Source organism: Bubalus bubalis, chromosome 4, assembly GCF_019923935.1.
Source record: "Bubalus bubalis isolate 160015118507 breed Murrah chromosome 4, NDDB_SH_1, whole genome shotgun sequence".
NCBI lineage: Eukaryota > Metazoa > Chordata > Mammalia > Artiodactyla > Bovidae > Bubalus > Bubalus bubalis.
The window spans coordinates 70,843,959-70,861,134 of NC_059160.1; the positions used below are offsets into that span (position 1 = coordinate 70,843,959).

The window sequence follows — 17,176 nt, forward strand, 5'->3', positions numbered from 1 at the left end:
ATCCAAAAGAGTTGCAAAGAGTCAGAGCCGACTGAGTGCACATGCACGCATAGCTGCTTTACAGCGTGGTGGTGGTTTCTGCTGTACAACAAAGCAAATCAGCCATACATATACATGCATCCGCTCTTTTTTTGGACTCTCTTCCCATTTAGGCCACCAAAGGGTATTGGGTAGAGTTCCCTGTGCTGTGCAGTAGTTCTCATCAGTTCTCTTTTATACCTAGCAGTGTACGTATGTCAGTCCTAATCTCCCAATCCGTCTCATCCCCTCTTCCCCCCGTGGCATCCATACTTTTGTTCTCTACATCTGTGTCTCTATTTCTGCTCTGCAGATAGGTTCACCAGTACCATTTTTATAGATTCTACATATATGCATTAATATACAGTATTTGTTTTTCTCTTTCTTCATTTTGTATGACAGTTTTTAGGTCCATTCACGTCTCTGCAAATAGCACATTTTCCTATGTATTTTTAAAGCAGCTTATTGAGAGACAATTCTCATACCATCAATTTATCCGTTAACATGTACAAATCAGTGGTTTTTAGTATATTCACAGGATTAGGAAAATCACCAAAATCAATTTCAGAACATTTTCATGACTCCAAAAAGAAATCCCAGTTAGCAAACACTCATAACCACCATCAGCCTCAGCCCTAGACAACCACTAATCTACTTTGTATCTCTGTGTATTTACCTATTCTGCCTATTTCATATAAATGAAATTATACAATATATGGTCTTTTGTGATGGGCTTAATTCATTTAGCATGTTTTCAAGGTTTATCTGTGTTGTAGCATATGTCAGTACTTGTTTTAAATTGCCAAATAATATTCCATTATGTGGCTATACCATAACTACATACTTTTGATTTAAAAAAAAAAAAGCTGCATCATGCCAAATGACTGCTAGTGGATATAAGATTTCTTTTAGACGTGATGAAAATGTTCTATAATGGACTGAAGTCATGGTTGCTCAATCCCAAATGTACTAAAAACCATCAAATTGTATACTTAAAATACATGAATTATATCTCAATAAATCTGTTATTAAAGATTATCATACCCTATTTTCTCTTTATAAACTTTTTAAAATTTAATGTTATTAACACTTTCTCACATTACTAAGTTATTTTTCAAAATATAGTTTTTAGTGTCCATATAATGTTTTTTATTCTGTTTAACAAATTCCCTAGTTTTAGAAAATTAGATTGTTTCCAAAAGTGATTTTGCAGTTATACAAAAATACCATGATGAGCTTCTTGGTACATAAATCTGTTTCCTATATCTGATGGTTTTATGGAAAAACCTTTTGAACTCTTTTCCTGGTGTTCCAATGTATGTTTTTGTTGCTAAAAATTGTTCAGCTTTATTGCCATACACAGTAGTTTTCTCTCTGAGCTCAAAATTTCTGTTTGCTGCCTTACAATGATTTTCTCAAAGATTCCTTTTCTCTGCAAAAATGATTAGTAGGCTTAGTATTGAAACAGATAAAGCTCCTTAGGCTAAGATTTAGTTTCTTTACTAATTTCTATTTGATAATTCAGCAGAAGGAGAGACATTATTTATATATTTATATCTATAATGTTGCTTGTTAACTAGGAAAGAACTCAATGGCTTAATTCATAGAACTCCAGAAAGAAACCCCAGTTAGCAAACACTCAAACCACCATCACCCTCAGCCCTAGACAACCACTAATCTACTTCGTATCTCTGTGTATTTACCTAAATATATTGTAGATCTATTAATGGTTAATTAGAAAGATTTATAAGCAGTTCATTTCTTACCTAGAAGAACAGCTGGTAAATCATTTCAGGGCTAAGATTTATTCAATATATTAAAAGGTCTCCTTTTTCCTTTTCATTCACACACATATACTATTACACATACAACTGATGGATACTTTGACATTATTAAAACCTAACACTGAACCTAAAAATATCCTGCATGCTATGATAAGTTGCTTCAGTCGTGTCCAACTCTTTGTGACCCCATGGACTGTAGCCCTCCAGGCTCCTCTGTACATGGGATTCTCTAGGCAAGAATACTGGAGTGGGTTGCCATTTCCTCCTCTAGGGGATCTGCCCAACCCTCAGATGAGGGATCAAACCCTCATCTCTTAAGTCTCCTGCATTGGCAGGCAGGTTCTTTACTACCAGCGCCTTTAAATTCCCCTTGATTATTGCTTGTTGGGCTATGGAGTTCAGAAATATTTGCCTGCTCTTACATAAGCCATTTCTGCATGTGACCACCAAGGAATTTCCTTCCCTTTCTTCCTCCTTAAGGATAAATCTGCATCTTATGTTTTCTTATTTGTTTTCTGACAAACACCTTTACAAACAGTGCCGCAGAAGAGCTGATTTTTTCAGAGGAATGGCCATTTGAACTTTTGGCCATCTTCTGAATTCACTTCTGTTTGGTGGTGAATTTTTGACACACTTTTACATGGAGCTGTCAAACCATGCTGTGAAGTTGGTATGCTGACATGGGAATCTTGCAGTGCTAGGGAAGGAACATAAATTAGCCAAGGGAGCTCTGAGCATATGACTGAGATTGGGCAAATCCCACTTTTACCTAATTACATGAGATGCTGATGAAAAAGAATCCCAGCAGAAAAGAAATCCAGGTGAAATACGATGTTCCTCACTGACAACTTGTCTGAGGAAAAGATCTTTTTATGTTGTGGTTGTTCACTTGCTGAGTCATGTCTGATTCTTTGTGACCCCATGGACTTCAGCACGCCAGGCTCCTCTGGCCCCCACTATCTTGGAGTTTGCTCAAATTCATGTCCATTGAGTCAGTGATGCTATCTAACAATCTCCTCCTGGCTACCAAGTGGTACACTGAGAAAGAAACCCACCTGCCAATGCAGGACATGAGAGACCCAGGTTTGTTCCCTGGGTCGGGAAGATGATCTGACATAGGAAATGGCAACTTGCTCCAATATTCTTGCCTGGAAAATTCCATGGACAGAGGAGCCTGGCAGACTACAGTCCATAGGGTTCACGAAGAGTTGGACATGACTGAGCACATACACACACTCGTCTTTTCATGCAGTATAAAATTCTGAAAGATTATGAATTGCCACACTCAGAGCCAGCTAGAAATGCACAGTAATTAGAGTGTCCATAGCAAACATAAATTTTGACATGCTAACTGGACTCTGGAGAGTAAATGAGTCATTTGTACCAGAGCAAGACTCTTGTAGGATGCATGCTGCCAACCAGGTAATATCATGGTCTGGCCTTTGGGACACATCCGTTTGCTCTATTCCAGGAGTGCCAGCCTTTCTGTTTTGCTTTGGTGTATGTTCACTGTAGCTGCAGGGAGTGCCAACCTCACATAATTTTATCTGGTCTTCTTGGTGTCACTTTTTTATATTCCCGTTGCTTTTCTCCCCTAAAATCTTTATTTGGCATCTCACGGGTCACCCCCTCCCCCATCCTTTTTTTTTTTAATTGCAGTAAAATAGACATAAAATTGACCATTTTAATCTTTTTTTAATGTACAATTCAATGGCGTTAAGTTCATTCACATTGTTTTGCAGCTATTACCACCATTTGTCTCCAGAACTCTTTTTTTCATGCTGTACTGAAACTCTGCCTATTAAACAGTAACTCCCTATTCCCCTCCCTCCAGCTCTGACAATCACCACTCTACTTCCTGTCTCTGTGAAATGGACTACTCTAAATACCTCATATAAGTGGAATTATACAACATTAGTGTATGGCTTTTTGTGTCTGACTTATTTCACTTAGCATAGGGCCTTCAAGGTTCATCCTTGTTGTAGCATGTATTAGAATTCCCTTCCTTTATAAGGCTGAATAATATTTCATTATGAATATATACCACATTTTGTTTATCCACCCATCTATCAATGGACGTTTCTACCTATTGGCTGTTATGCATAATGCTGCTGTGAAATTAATATGTAAATACCTATTCCAATTCTTTTTAAATAAAAATTTGAATCTACTCTTAAGGAGTAGGGAATTGAGTTTAGAACTCAGAAATTAGAAGCAAGAGGATTTTGAATTAAGATGAAGCCTCTTGGAAGTAAACTAGCCTAAAGATGACAGGCCCCCTATGGAATTTGACAAACATTAAAGATCAATACTATATTAAACATGGTTCCTTTTGCATTTATAGATGCAAAATTCACCACACCAAACTCTCAGTGCCTTGCAAATCATCTCTAGGTATTCCATCTTCCCTCTCTGTATAGTGTGGGTTTTCCAAGTGTCCCGTGAAGTTGTCATGAAAGACAAACCAATTGCTCTGGGACTCTTGAGACTGAGTTAGGTAGAAATGTTGATGACTTGATTATTGAGTCCTTTGATCCTACTGAGACTCTTGAGTCACAGTAATTAACAAATACATATATGAAGAATTAATGAGTCATGCAAAGGGAGAGGTATCCTATCCCAAAAAGTTACCTTAGTTAATGTGCAGCAAAAACGAGTTTAAACCATATCAGATGCAAAATGTGGAAACAGCAACAACTGAAAACGATTTTTAAATTTAGAAGACTCTAAGCTGCTCAAAGCCAAGCCTATGGAAATCAGAGAAAACAGTGATGAGTCAGAAGAGAGGTCCTCGAGTACACCCAAGCAGATCACTCACTGATTTGCTTTATTGGTTACGACTACATCTCACCTAAGGGCAAAGTGTTGCTTATGTTCAGACATGTACTGAATTTGGGTGCTACAATGTTCTGCTTTAAATGTGGCTGGTAAAAGGATCCTAACCATGTCCTCTTCTGTCTGTAGGAATAGATAATCTCTATGAGAGGGCGCTTCACATCCGCAAACTGCTCCTGACCTTGCCCAGGTCGGTCCTTATAGTGATGAGGTACCTCTTTGCCTTCCTCAATCAGTAAGTACCACAATTCTTTGCCAAAATGCTCATTTTAATTCCCTGTGTACTGCTCTGAATTCTTTGTTCTTGGATTCTGTAAAATGTACATTGGGTTCCTTTTATTAGTGGAGTCGAAGAGAAGATTATTGAATAGAGACTGAAGGTGCAGTTTTCCTAAGCAGATCAAAGTCATGTGTGACCTACCTTATAAGGTCACACAGTGACCTAAGTAAACCTCATCACCAGATGTAGAAACTGTGGCCATAAATGCAAAAATGCACGAGTATTACTAAAAAAGAACACTTTTCAGTGAAATACGTGCTTTTTTCCAACTTCTATCCAAAGCCAGTGTCATAAATGTTTTTGTCAAAATGATGTAAACCACCTGCTCACTGCAGAAAATTTCTGTGATTTTTAATGTTATAGTCAGGGAAGGAAGGGAATTGTAGGTGAGACTTGTACACAGATCCAAAAAAGAATTGTCTGCAAATTGAGTATAATGAGACCTTGTCAAAAAGATGATATTTCTAAAGCAATCTTTAAAACAATGTCACAGAAATCTTAAAAATCACTACATTATTTTCAAGGAAACTTGACTCTCTTAATTTAGGGAACTTGATTTCAGTTGTGTCACTTGTAGGTACATGGGCTCCATGATAAGAACATCTTCCCCTGTTCTGAGTCCCCTTGCTCTTTAACATTTCAATTAAGCAGTTTTTTTTTAATTAAAAAAAATAAATTTTTAATTAAAAAAGGTGGAGTAAACTTCAGGAAATGCTTTCTTACTCAAGCATGAGCTCTCCCTTCTTAAAATTAGAAAATTTTTTCTTCTGTTTCACCAGAAATGTTAAGTTCTTAAAAGCCATGGGGATTTATTACAACCCTGCTGACTCTTCCTGAAATCATACCATTCAGACTGACCACACACCCCCAGCCCCCAAGCCAAGTATCCTACAATAGGGAAATGCTGGCAGGGGACCCATACAGAACGAAGCTAAAGCATCTACAGATGACACAAGTACAGAAGTCACCCCTGGAAATAAGCAGTACCAAGAGAGATGGGTGTAAACTATTTTAGGTTAAATGATACCGTAAACTTTTATCTTTAAATAAACCTAGTCACGAGGTAGTTGTAAAAATCTGAAGGTTTGCCATCTTCACCTTTAATTGCACATGCCTCTCCTTCCCCAACATGGACCACCTCGCATTCCTGCTGGGCTCTACATGATGTCCTTACCAAATATTCTTGACACGCCTAAGTGAAACCCACTGTGAACCAATCAACCACAATGGACTAGGGAAGCAAACGGACCATGAATCAAGAAAGCTCTCAAAGTGTGAATCTAACTGTGGATCTCAACAGACTAGCAACTGTGCATGAGCCAGACATCGGCATTGCTTCCAGCATTTCTGCCCAGAGATGTCCCCTGGTTCCTGCACCTGCCTTCATGCAGAGGCCAGGCCCAGTCTCTGGAGTAGGATATGTGGAACAGGACTTTTGGAAAGAGAAAGAAGCTATTCTGTTTTCATTGTAAAATCAAAAATTTTATATCAGCTGTTTGCTCTTCAAGCCAGCACTAACTAAAGACCCAGAAAGATTGACTCTCCCCATTGAGCTTAAGTGTGTCTTTTGAACATGAGATCATTCTTATTCTGAATCTCACTTTTCCTTCCTGCATTCATGTTGAAGGTGATCTGTAACATGATCATTGGCTGTTATTTGTGAACTGTTTTAAGATTTTATGTTTGAGAAATGGCAGAAAGGAAAGACATATGTTGCCTGTGAGAATTATACTTTTGTATTTTCTACTTTCTCAGCTATCTTATTTCCAAAACCGGGTAAAGTATCTTGTCACACGGTATCTCAGCTTCTTTGTGTCTGTCAACATCTCACAAATGTAGCTGAGTCTCTTTTTCTCTCCTTCCGTTTGTCATCTGTTCACCTGGATTTCACATTTCCTTTCAAGGTTGACATTCTATACACTGAAAGATAGATTCTCTAGATTCTCCCTGGAACAGCACCTTGCCCATGTCTTAGAGGCATAGCATAAAGAACTTCTTATTTTCAGTCCCCTGTGGAAAATATCTCACCAACAGCCATTGAATTGAATTTTACAATTAGTAATAAACAACTGGAAATCTCCCCCAAAGTTTGTAGTTTACCAGCTTTAAATGGAATGTGAGAATTGAGGATTCTTTTCCCTTCACTTGCACTTGTAATTGTCCTTTGTGACACCAGTTGTCACCTTGTATTGATCATCTTGCCCAAAAGCAAATTACAAAGCCTGGAGTTGCTTGCTTTCTTTCAGTGGGTACAAAGAAAAGGTGTTTTTGTTTTTCTTGAGGACTCCCCTCAAGATTTATGGGAAAAACTGAAAGCTGAAATGTATTTGGTTAGTTGGAGGACAGTTTTAAAGATGATCATACTGTTTGCAAATGAAACTCTTTTACTTGATCCTGGTCTCCATTGTGTTAGAGATTATCTTAAACTCCCTTGTGACTTTCAAAAAAATGCCACTGAATTAAGCAAACAGGATTTATATTCCTTTTTCCATGTCTACCTAGTGGAAAGGTTATAAGTTGCTTTACTTTCTTTGGAATTTGCTGAGCCACCTTAAAGTAGGATGAAATATTTTATTCTAATAAGAAAACTCCTTTTCAGAATAGGAAGTATCCTATGAAGCGTTTTCTTTTTCCCCCCTGTTCTTTTATAACTCCTGTCTTGCTTTCTTGCATAGTCTTTCACAGTACAGTGATGAAAACATGATGGACCCGTATAACCTGGCCATCTGTTTTGGCCCTACATTGATGCCTGTCCCAGAGATACAGGATCAAGTGTCCTGCCAGGCTCATGTGAATGAGATTGTCAAAACCATCATCATCCACCATGAGACTATTTTCCCAGATGCTAAAGAGCTGGATGGCCCTGTTTATGAGAAATGTATGGCTGGAGACGAGTATTGGTAAGTCCAAGAATTTTAGTCCTTCCTTCTCCTCCTGGAAAAAATTATACAAGTACAGATATCAACTTAATTTAAAAAAAAAATTGACTATAAGATGCCAGTGCTTCCAATTAAAAAAAAAGCAGCAGCAGGAACACTTGAGATAAATTAGAATATTAAATCCCATGATGGCACTGGCTTCTTCTTATGGAAATTCATATTCATTTCTCTTTTCCCTAAGCACGGCATCTTTTTAGATACACCTACCCCATTATGACTTTTGTAGAGAATGGTTTTTAAATAGAGAGCTGTATACATTTTTACTGTTATATCAAGAAAAGATAACTGAATTAACAGACTTCATTTTCATTCCTAAATAGTTTTGATTCTATGGAAAGTATTTCAAAAATTTCATTTTAAAGGAGCAGCTGTCAACTAAATGTTTTCATTCTTACTTTCATTTTCATTCTTACTAATATTGTCCTAATCAATTACACAAGTCATGGTCACTTTGAACAAAGTTATTACATTATTATATTGTTGGGATACAAAATGTTTAATAAGACAATATAGTCACCTTCCAGTGAAGGGTAAAAATATATAATCTAAAGATAAGGAAAAAAAAATAAAGATAAGGAAACCCCAAAATGTTTATGTTCACTATTTGATATATGAGTTCCAGCTTCTAAGAAATCATATACAGTAAAACTGGTTTTAATTCGTTGAGGTCCTCCTGTGTGCCAGCTTCCCAGTGCATATGATCTCTTCTATTCCCACTCTACCAAGTAAGTTAAGAGAGGCCAAGGAGCCCGGCCAATGACTAGTGGTTTCTGGAGGCAGCCCAAGTCTGTCTGATTCCTAAGTCCACACAAGTCTTCCCACTCAGCAGTTGTCTCCCAGCCTCCCTCGAAAACAGCTCTGTGCAGCTCAGATTCAGGAGCAGCTGGAAATAGATTTGCCTAAGCCCTTCATTCTGGACTCTGCAGGATACTTTGTTTCCCACTGCCTTAATGGGGATTAAGCAGAAGTAGAACAAGTAGCTGAAAAATCTAAATAACTGAAAGTACACTTTTTTTTTATAACTTAAACCACAGTATAATTTAAACCACAAATGATCTTATGCCATTAAGAAAATTCAGAATTGACCATTTCCAGAAGTACTGCTTTCTAAATTAACAACAAAGCATGATAGATTCTATGTGTGTGTAAGTTGCTCAATTGTGTCTGACTCTCTGCAACCCCATGGACTGTAGCCCAGGGCTACATATTTTTAAAATATTTACTACATGCACGTACTGACATCAGCTTGGCTCTGGAAAGATAAATGAATAAAACTCAGTCCTGGTGAGTTTTTCAGAATTTTATTTTCAGAATTCAGAATTTTATTTTCCTAGTTGTATTTGTTTCAGGGCCAGTGTCAGTCATGTTTAGTATTTACAGATATTCAGGGCTCTATCGGAGAAGGCAATGGCATCCCACTCCAGTACTCTTGCCTGGAACATCCCATGGACGGAGAAGCCTGGAAGGCTGCAGTCCATGGGGTCGCTGAGGGTCGAACACGACTAAGCGACTTCACTTTCACTTTTCACTTTCATGCATTGGAGAAGGAAATGGCAACCCACTCCAGTGTTCTTGCCTGGAGAATCCCAGGGACGGGGGAGCCTGGTGGGCTGCCGTCTATGGGATTGCACAGAGTCGGACACGACTGAAGTGACTTAGCAGCAGCAGGGCTCTATCAGTAAGTTGTGCTGTCTTATTCACTTTATTAGAGAGGAAATATATGGATGTCGGGTGGATATTATTTAATGTGTTGTATTCTAGGACTTTTTGTGGTTGCTCCTTTTTTACAAACAGGGTAAAATCCCCATAATAAAGAGTCTTGAAGTCAGTAACGTGTGCTTGATTATGTCTTCTCCCACACATGGTACTGTCTATAGATATCGCTTGTTTTAAACAGAAAGTCAGTATTAGAGTAATCATCCGCATCCCCCAATGCCAGCAATACAAATGGGCTTTTACAACAATGTCAGGTTTGTATTTGTAACCAATGCATTCCATTTATCAGCATACATTTGAGAAGTAATAGTGGTAATGTTAAAGGATAAAATCTAACTCTCAGATATAAAAATGAACATGTGTCAAGAAAAGTTGAAAAAGATACTACAGCCAGTTCAAAGCAGAAATCAAAGAGCCATCCATTTTTATGCAGTAGGGGATATTGAAATGAGGTTGCAAAAATTGGTGTATCCAGAGGGTGATAATCATATTCCGCTAGAATTCAACAAATTTTCATTTTTACACATAAGAATCATTTGTAATACTATCAGTTTCCTACACGTCAATTTTGTCTTGACAGAGTTGTAATATGTCAAAGATGAAGGGACAAAGAGTCCTATAGGATTACACAGTCCTGGAGGCTCCAGCATTCCACTGAAAGGCTATCCAGGGTCTCCTTTGCCATTCCAAAGTCTTCTATGTTTTCTTATAGTAGCAGTTGTTCAGTTTTGAAATTCACTTTGGCTTCATATAATTTCTACTTCTGCTCCTCAGCGACAGCCCGTACAGTGAGCATGGCACGCTGGAGGAAGTGGATCAGGACGCCGGTACAGAGCCACACACGAGTGAAGACGGTATGCCCTCGTGCCCATGCTCTTATAAAACTAGTCTTTATAGCCATTTTTATAACCATTTTTTAAAAATTACTTATAATGTACTCGCTTTGGCAGCACGTATACCAAGAATTGCTTGTATTAAGAATTCAGTAGATACAAAATAATATTTACTAAATATGTGTAAACTACAAAGAATACTACTACAGGGAACACCTGTGAAACCACCACCAAATTTAAGAAAAAGGTATCATTACCGTTTTACTTTCCTGAACCCATTGTCTTCATACTCCTCAAGGTAAGCTCTGTGTTTGTGCTTTTAAATGGATTATTGTTTCATATTCTGTTTTCTCAAACGTTTTATAAATGGAATCATACTATATATACTTTCAGTGTTTTCTATTCAGTATTATATTGCTGAAATTCATCCCCATCGTTGCATGCAATTAGAATAATTTATTTACCACTGTATAGTATTCCTTTTTTTTTTTTTTTTTTTTGGTGAATACATGAGGTGTTTTCTGTTTTTCGCCATTAAAAACAGTTCAGGTATGAATATTTTGAACATGTACCTTGCTGCAGGTGTACAGGAGTTTCTCTCAGATATACACACCTAGGAGTAAGCATGTCTTCAACCTTGCTACATACTGCCAAACTATTTTTGAAAATGTTGTAAGGGGACTTCCCTGGCAGTCCAGTGGTTAAGAGCCCATGCTTCCACTTCAGGAGGCATGGGTTCAATCCCTGGTCAGGGAACTAAGATCCCACCTATCACAACAAGCAGCCAAAAAATAAGAAAATGGTTGTAGGACTACCCACTCCCACCAACAGTGTCTCAGCCTTTCAGTTGTATGTAGTCATCAACACTCGAGTTTATCAAATATTGTCTTTGCCAATACTGTCAAGTGTTTAATGGTATCTCATTGTGATTTTAATGTGCATTTCTCTGCTTACTGATGAAGACGTTTTAAAACATAGTATATTAATAGAAAACTTATGGTATGGTAAGGGTAAGGGGGTATGGTAAGGCCAACAGATCAGAAGATGATCGCCATTGAAAAAATAATCTGATGCTCACAGTTCCTAAGAGGAGGGGACACGTCACACCTCAGGGGGCCAAGGAAAGCACCAGAGTCAGACGGGCAGGAGAACAATTGGCCAAGAGTTTTTATGGTGGTTTACACAGGAAGGAACAAGCAAGGCAGGGTAAGCAGGGTTAGGATTGCCTAGTTTTAATAATTTCAGAGGGCTCTGTGGCTGTCTCTGGTTGGTACCTGGCCATGAAGTGATTGGGGCCGGGAGATAGTGGCCTGAAGTATGGGAGCCCCAGAAAGGAAGTGGCTGGAGTATGGGCCCTGGATTGGTTGGTTTGCATTTGAAAAGCACATTCCAGATGAGTTGTTTACTAGGAATTTGCCAACCCTGGAAGGGACAGTCCCTCCAGGGGGCGAGCAAAGCCCCAGAGGTCATACTATAGAAAATGAAAAACATGGTTATTACAGATACACTAATTTTTGTATGTTTAGATTTATTTTTGCAAAATTCCTATCAAATGTTTTTCCAACTTAGGGCCTATTTGTCCACTGTTAGTTTCTCTGGGCTTTTTTTGCTTGGTTTAGTTTGGTTTGGTTTGGCTTTGGTTTTTCCTTGTAAAAGTTTATGAGGCTGGATTAAGTCCTTTGTTGAGTATATGCTTTGCAAATATTTTCTGCTCTGTAGCCTGTCTTTCATGTGCCTATTATGTCTTTTGCCAAACAGAGGATCTTAATTTTAAAGGAGCTGAATTTACCCATCTTTTCCTTCATGGTTGTTTCACTTTGTGTCTCCTTTAAGAGATCCTCATCCTTCTGTGCCTTGAAGTTAGTGTAGAAGTTCTTCTGTAGTCTCTTTTAAATCCTTTCAGGTTTTGTTTTTCACACATAGGGCTTAATTCTACGAGGAATTCATTTGGAGGTATGGTGTGAGGTAGGGATCTGTTCCTCTTTTCTCCATATGGATGCTCAGCTGTCTCCACTGTCCCAGCCTTAACTGTCCTTTCTCTACTGCCCCGCACCTTTATCATAAATCAAGTGTCCTCTCTGTGTGAGTCCATTTCTGGTCTCTGTTCTTTTCCGTGGGTCTACTTGTTTATCCCTACACTGCTGTCTTCATTTTGATACCTTTTAATAAATCTCAGTGTTTGTCAAATCAAGACCTCTGACTTTGTTCCTCTTAACAATTCTTCACCTTTTGCAATTTCACTTAAATTTCAAATTCAGTTTTTCGAGTTCTTAGAAACAAACAAGAAAAAGCTAAAAACCTGTTAAGGTTTAGATTGCAGTTGCACTGATTCTACATATGTTAATATGGAAAGAATTGATATTTTTATAATATATAGTCCACAAACATCTTTCTAGTTACTTAATGTCACCCAATAAACTTTTATACGTTTCTCTGTAGGAATCATTTTTTTCTCTAACTTCTTAAGTTTAATGTTTAACATTACTTTTTGACATTATTAATATGAACATATAAAGCTGTCAGTTTTTTCTTAATACCTCTTTAGCTATATGCATAATCCTTTTATTCCCTCTTTAACTATGACTAACCTGCTTTAAACTTTTTCAGTTTTATTTTTGATTTTTCTCCCAAGTTCACTTCACTTTCATATCTGCTTGGTCATTTGCTCTTTACTCACAATATTAATCCTTTCTATTGTTTTAGATTATGTGTCTAATTATTATAAAAAGCTGAAGTCTTCCTAGATTTGTTTTTGTTGGCTTTTGCTCATCTGAGTCTTATTTCCAATGTGTTTTATATATATTTTTTACATATTTCTTAGAACTTTATGGAATTCATTTACGTTGAGGTAAAGGTTTGTCCCTCCAGAGAAGGTTTTCATGTACTTCTGCCTGGGGCATAACCAGCTTGGAACCACAATAGATTTTTAGTTTGAGGTTTTTTCAGGCCACCCAGGTAGTATCAACTTAAAATGCAAACCTGCCTGAGGGCTAGAATGTGGTTGGGATTCTGAGGTGATTTTTTTTTTGCCCCAAGCCTTCAGATAGATTTGTTTCCTTAAATTCAAGGTCAGAGTGGTTACATCTGTGGAGAAGTGTGGAGAGTGAGAAGGGAGGAGAATTTCAGAACTAGAAACCCACTGTGACACTGAGCGTTCGATACTTTGGTAGAGCTTAGAGTCTCCATACTGGGCAGCCCCTGGACCTAGTCTTTTGTTTAACATAAAGTTAACCAGGCAGGGGAAAATGCTCTCAAGGCAAACTCTGACTTACATATTCTAGTGTTCATAATTCTGGTGACCTGTTTAAGTCCATAGGTTCCTTTCATCATCAAGTATAGTATTCCTCACTGTCATGATTAATGCGCTTACGAAGTTGTTTTGTTTTGTTTTGTTTTAATCCAGCATTTTTGGTTGATTTCAGCAGGAAGGTCATCAAGGTGTCTAGAGTCCACCCTCTGCTTTAAAAAAAAAAAAAAAATTATTGACATTTTCAGAAACCTAAGTTGGAAGAAACTCTTTAAAGTGACAGCTTCTATTTCTGTGGGATTGCTTTTGAAAGTCTCTGAGCCCACCCTCTGCCATTCTTCTCTCCTTTCTTTTGTCTTGAGTTTTGTTTCTCTATAATTCATTCCTTTTTCACTGGTGACTTTTCTAAGTGTTTCCTTGCTTGTCCCAGTAGCAGGAAAAGCCCACGACAGAGCCCCAGCCATCTCTCTTCCCAAACCTCAGTCTCACCACTGTACCATCTGTCAGTTCTTACCTGTTCTTACCTCTTGGCTACAAAAGAGAAGCTTTGCTGAGAGCTCTGTATTTGAGATAACATTTTGATCTTGCTGACCTGGTAGTGCTGGAGAGAAAAGCATTGCTTACAAAGAACAGATGTTCTTGCCTGCAGCCAGACTCTTCCTATAACTAAATTAACCGGAGTATTGATCTGTCTCTTTGATCACCTAGGTATTGCATTTTCTTCCCTCTGTCATGGTATCACTAAAGAGAGTAACCTTTGTTTCCAAAAGAGAGGCTGTCACAGAACAAAATCATCATCTGCAAGGGCAGGGGTAACAGATGTAGGAGAGAAAGTGTCAGGGACAGCAAGGTCCCAAAGGGATAGCGTGATATACTAGCACTTTGTATAAAATTACAAAAAATGGAAATATAAGACTTGATAGCACCAGGCAGTCAGAAGATCAGCTCTGTTGAATGTTCCTTCTCTTGCACAAAATTATAATAGCCATGTAGGAAAATGAAGTTACCACATTCACCCTCATTGTTATTGGCAGCAGTAGCATTCTGCTAAGCCTCTGCAGGACTTTAAAGGGCTGTGTGACCCTACATGAAAGGGGTGTGGTGCATTGCCATGCCCTGAGATCGATTTGCTCTGCAATGACTAGACTGAGATGTGTGTAAATAGCTTATTGATTGACACTTGACTGTGAAATTTCTCTCATGGGAGTAGAAAGAAGTCAAAATAATGAAATTGCTCAGAATTACTAGTTGATGTAGTAAGATCACCAGTGAAGTATACTTCTGATTCATCTGGTCCTTCGTTCATAATGTCTGTACCTTTGAACTAAATAAGCAAAGTCTGATCATCTTGCTGCTAGTTGTTTCAAAAAAGAAAGAGGTAGTGAGCATAGAGGGCATGATGATGAAATTATGATAAAATATGTACATATCTATTAAACAGTCTTAAATGGCCCTTGGCCAGTGATGACCAATGGCATTAAAGAACATGAATAGCTCTCTCTTCACTTTGACAGGTACATGGGTTGTATACTTTGTTATGCTATTATATTTCCATTTTTTCAGTAAAACAGTTTAAACGTATGGGTGTAGCACATAAGAATTTGCAGACTGCATATCATGATGCTCTTTTTAATCAATGGGCATGCCTTCATTCCTCCATGAATGTTTGTTTGTGTCCCTTACACCACAGGTCTCCCTCAGGGAGACCTGAGTAAAAAATTTGGTATCTGTCTTCTCAGTTCAAGCAGGATTTACTTTTTATGTGCAAGTTTAGAACAAAGTATAAAGTCAGTCCCCTTGAATAAAGAGTTCTGTTTCCTCCTCTATGACCAGACTTGTGGATATTTAATAAAACTGCTATTTATATTAAAATATTTTAGGATGGAATAATGGAGTGTTAACATATGATCTAAAAGTTATTGTCAGTTGTTAAAGAATGTAAAGTATTGTTTTAAAATTATTTTTACACCTACCTTGTTGAGAAGTATACCATGTACAGATTATAGTATTTGATTCTTCCATATGAATTATTATTTACTTAAGCATCTACTTATCTACTAGCAAAGGATGGGACTTTTTTTCTCTTTATTTTAAATATATAGCAGAAATTCACCCCGGTCCTTCATAGAAGGTAAATCCTAAGCTTTTTCAATATGTTTGTTGATTTTTATGTTCATGCTGTCCCAGAGAATGTTTGCATTTTTCAAGTGAGAAAGAAGCTTAGCTGACTATCCAGAGAGTTCATTTGTAGTTATTTCATATAACAGATATTGAAGATATTGCATTAAACTTTGGGAAGAGATTAACTCTTTTAAATGAAAAGGTTTGTCACCAAGGGAAATAGAAGATAATAAGTTCCTGACAAAATATTTGACAGTTTTTAATCTATTATGTGTACATATGTTCTAAAGCATTTCTAAAGTAACAGCATGCATGTTCAGTTTTTAACAAACGAGGCTGCTCACTGCATAGAGTTCTCTAAGCATAATGCCGCTTGTACTGACCCTTTTTAGTTCTGTTTCTTATTGATTAGAAGTTGACTCACCTGTTGTTGGTAGCAGGGCTAAGGATGGGGTGATGGTGAGAGAGGAGAGGAAAGACCACGGAGCCACCAGTGCGGGGCTTCTTGCAGTAACCTGAATCACAAAAAGCAACTCTTGTAGTTGTTTTGAGTGGTTTGTCCTCATATTTGCCTTCAATAGTTGTGGTCAGAATTAAAATAGAGCTGAAATTCCAATTCTAGGCCCAGAGTTTGATATCTCTTTTCAACTTTTGATTTTGAGATCACTGTAGATTCATATGCAGCTGTAAGAAACGCTACAGAGAGATGCCATACACCTCCCCGCTCCCTGTTTCCCCCCAGTAGTAACGAACATCTTACCTCCCTGTTGCTACTATCACAAGGACGCTGATACACTCCAGCCACTAGATTCACATTTCACCAGTTTTACGTGCACTCACCTGTGTTGTTTACTTAGTTCTACACAGTTTTATCACACAACTATATTTGTGTGACCACAGTCAAAATCAAGAACAGTTGCATCATAGGGACCCCTTTGTGCTACCCTTTCCTAGCCAAAGCCATTTCCTTCCATGGCTTCCCCCCGACCCTAGCCTCTGGCGATCACTAATCTATCCTCCATCTCAGTTATTAGGTCATTTCAAGCATGTCATATGAATGGCCTTGTGCAACATGTAACTTTTTGAGGTTAGCTTTTTCTCACTCACCATTATTCCTTTCAGTACCTTTTGATCCTAGAAGACATTTTTGAATCTTAAGTAGGTATGCTTGTTTCACAAGTGATATCTAGAATTTGGTTTCGATACTAGAAAAAATGAAGTTGTCTTTACACTTGGTGATAAGATTTGATAGTGCCCAAAAAATACCTAAGGAAATTAAATGTATTCAAACAATATTTAGTGTGGTGATATCTGTAAACTTGTTTTTAAAATTGGCAAATAAAGCATAAACTTCTGGTGTTCTGAAATAGTGACTCTTACATGTTATAAATAGTATTAACATG

General features: G+C 37.8%; 2 protein-coding genes across 13 annotated transcripts in view; one reads left to right on the forward strand and one right to left on the reverse strand.

The window, feature by feature from the left end:
* SRGAP1 (SLIT-ROBO Rho GTPase activating protein 1) overlaps nucleotides 1-17,176 on the forward strand; it is a 308,204-nt gene that overhangs the window by 276,293 nt on the left and 14,735 nt on the right. For 5 of the 6 annotated variants that reach the window (XM_025283902.3, XM_025283903.3, XM_044942500.2 and 2 more), the window contains 3 exons: nucleotides 4,767-4,872; nucleotides 7,593-7,817; nucleotides 10,347-10,426. In XM_025283902.3, the coding sequence (XP_025139687.1) occupies nucleotides 4,767-4,872; nucleotides 7,593-7,817; nucleotides 10,347-10,426 (411 nt within the window). Of the gene's footprint in view, nucleotides 1-4,766; nucleotides 4,873-6,114; nucleotides 7,541-7,592; nucleotides 7,818-10,346; nucleotides 10,427-17,176 lie in introns of those variants that run through there. The other variant, XM_044942502.2, reaches the window with a different exon arrangement.
* The window catches only part of KICS2 (KICSTOR subunit 2), a 105,110-nt gene continuing 101,744 nt past the window's right edge, over nucleotides 13,811-17,176 (reverse strand). For 3 of the 7 annotated variants that reach the window (XR_006550909.2, XR_006550903.2, XR_006550907.2), the window contains 3 exons: nucleotides 16,198-16,288; nucleotides 14,167-14,253; nucleotides 13,811-13,864 (listed from right to left, as the gene is read on the reverse strand). The gene's annotated coding sequence lies outside the window, so the exon portion shown is untranslated. The remainder of the gene's footprint in view (nucleotides 13,865-14,166; nucleotides 14,254-16,197; nucleotides 16,289-17,176) is intronic. The other 4 variants (XR_006550905.2, XR_006550908.2, XR_006550904.2 and 1 more) reach the window with 2 other exon arrangements.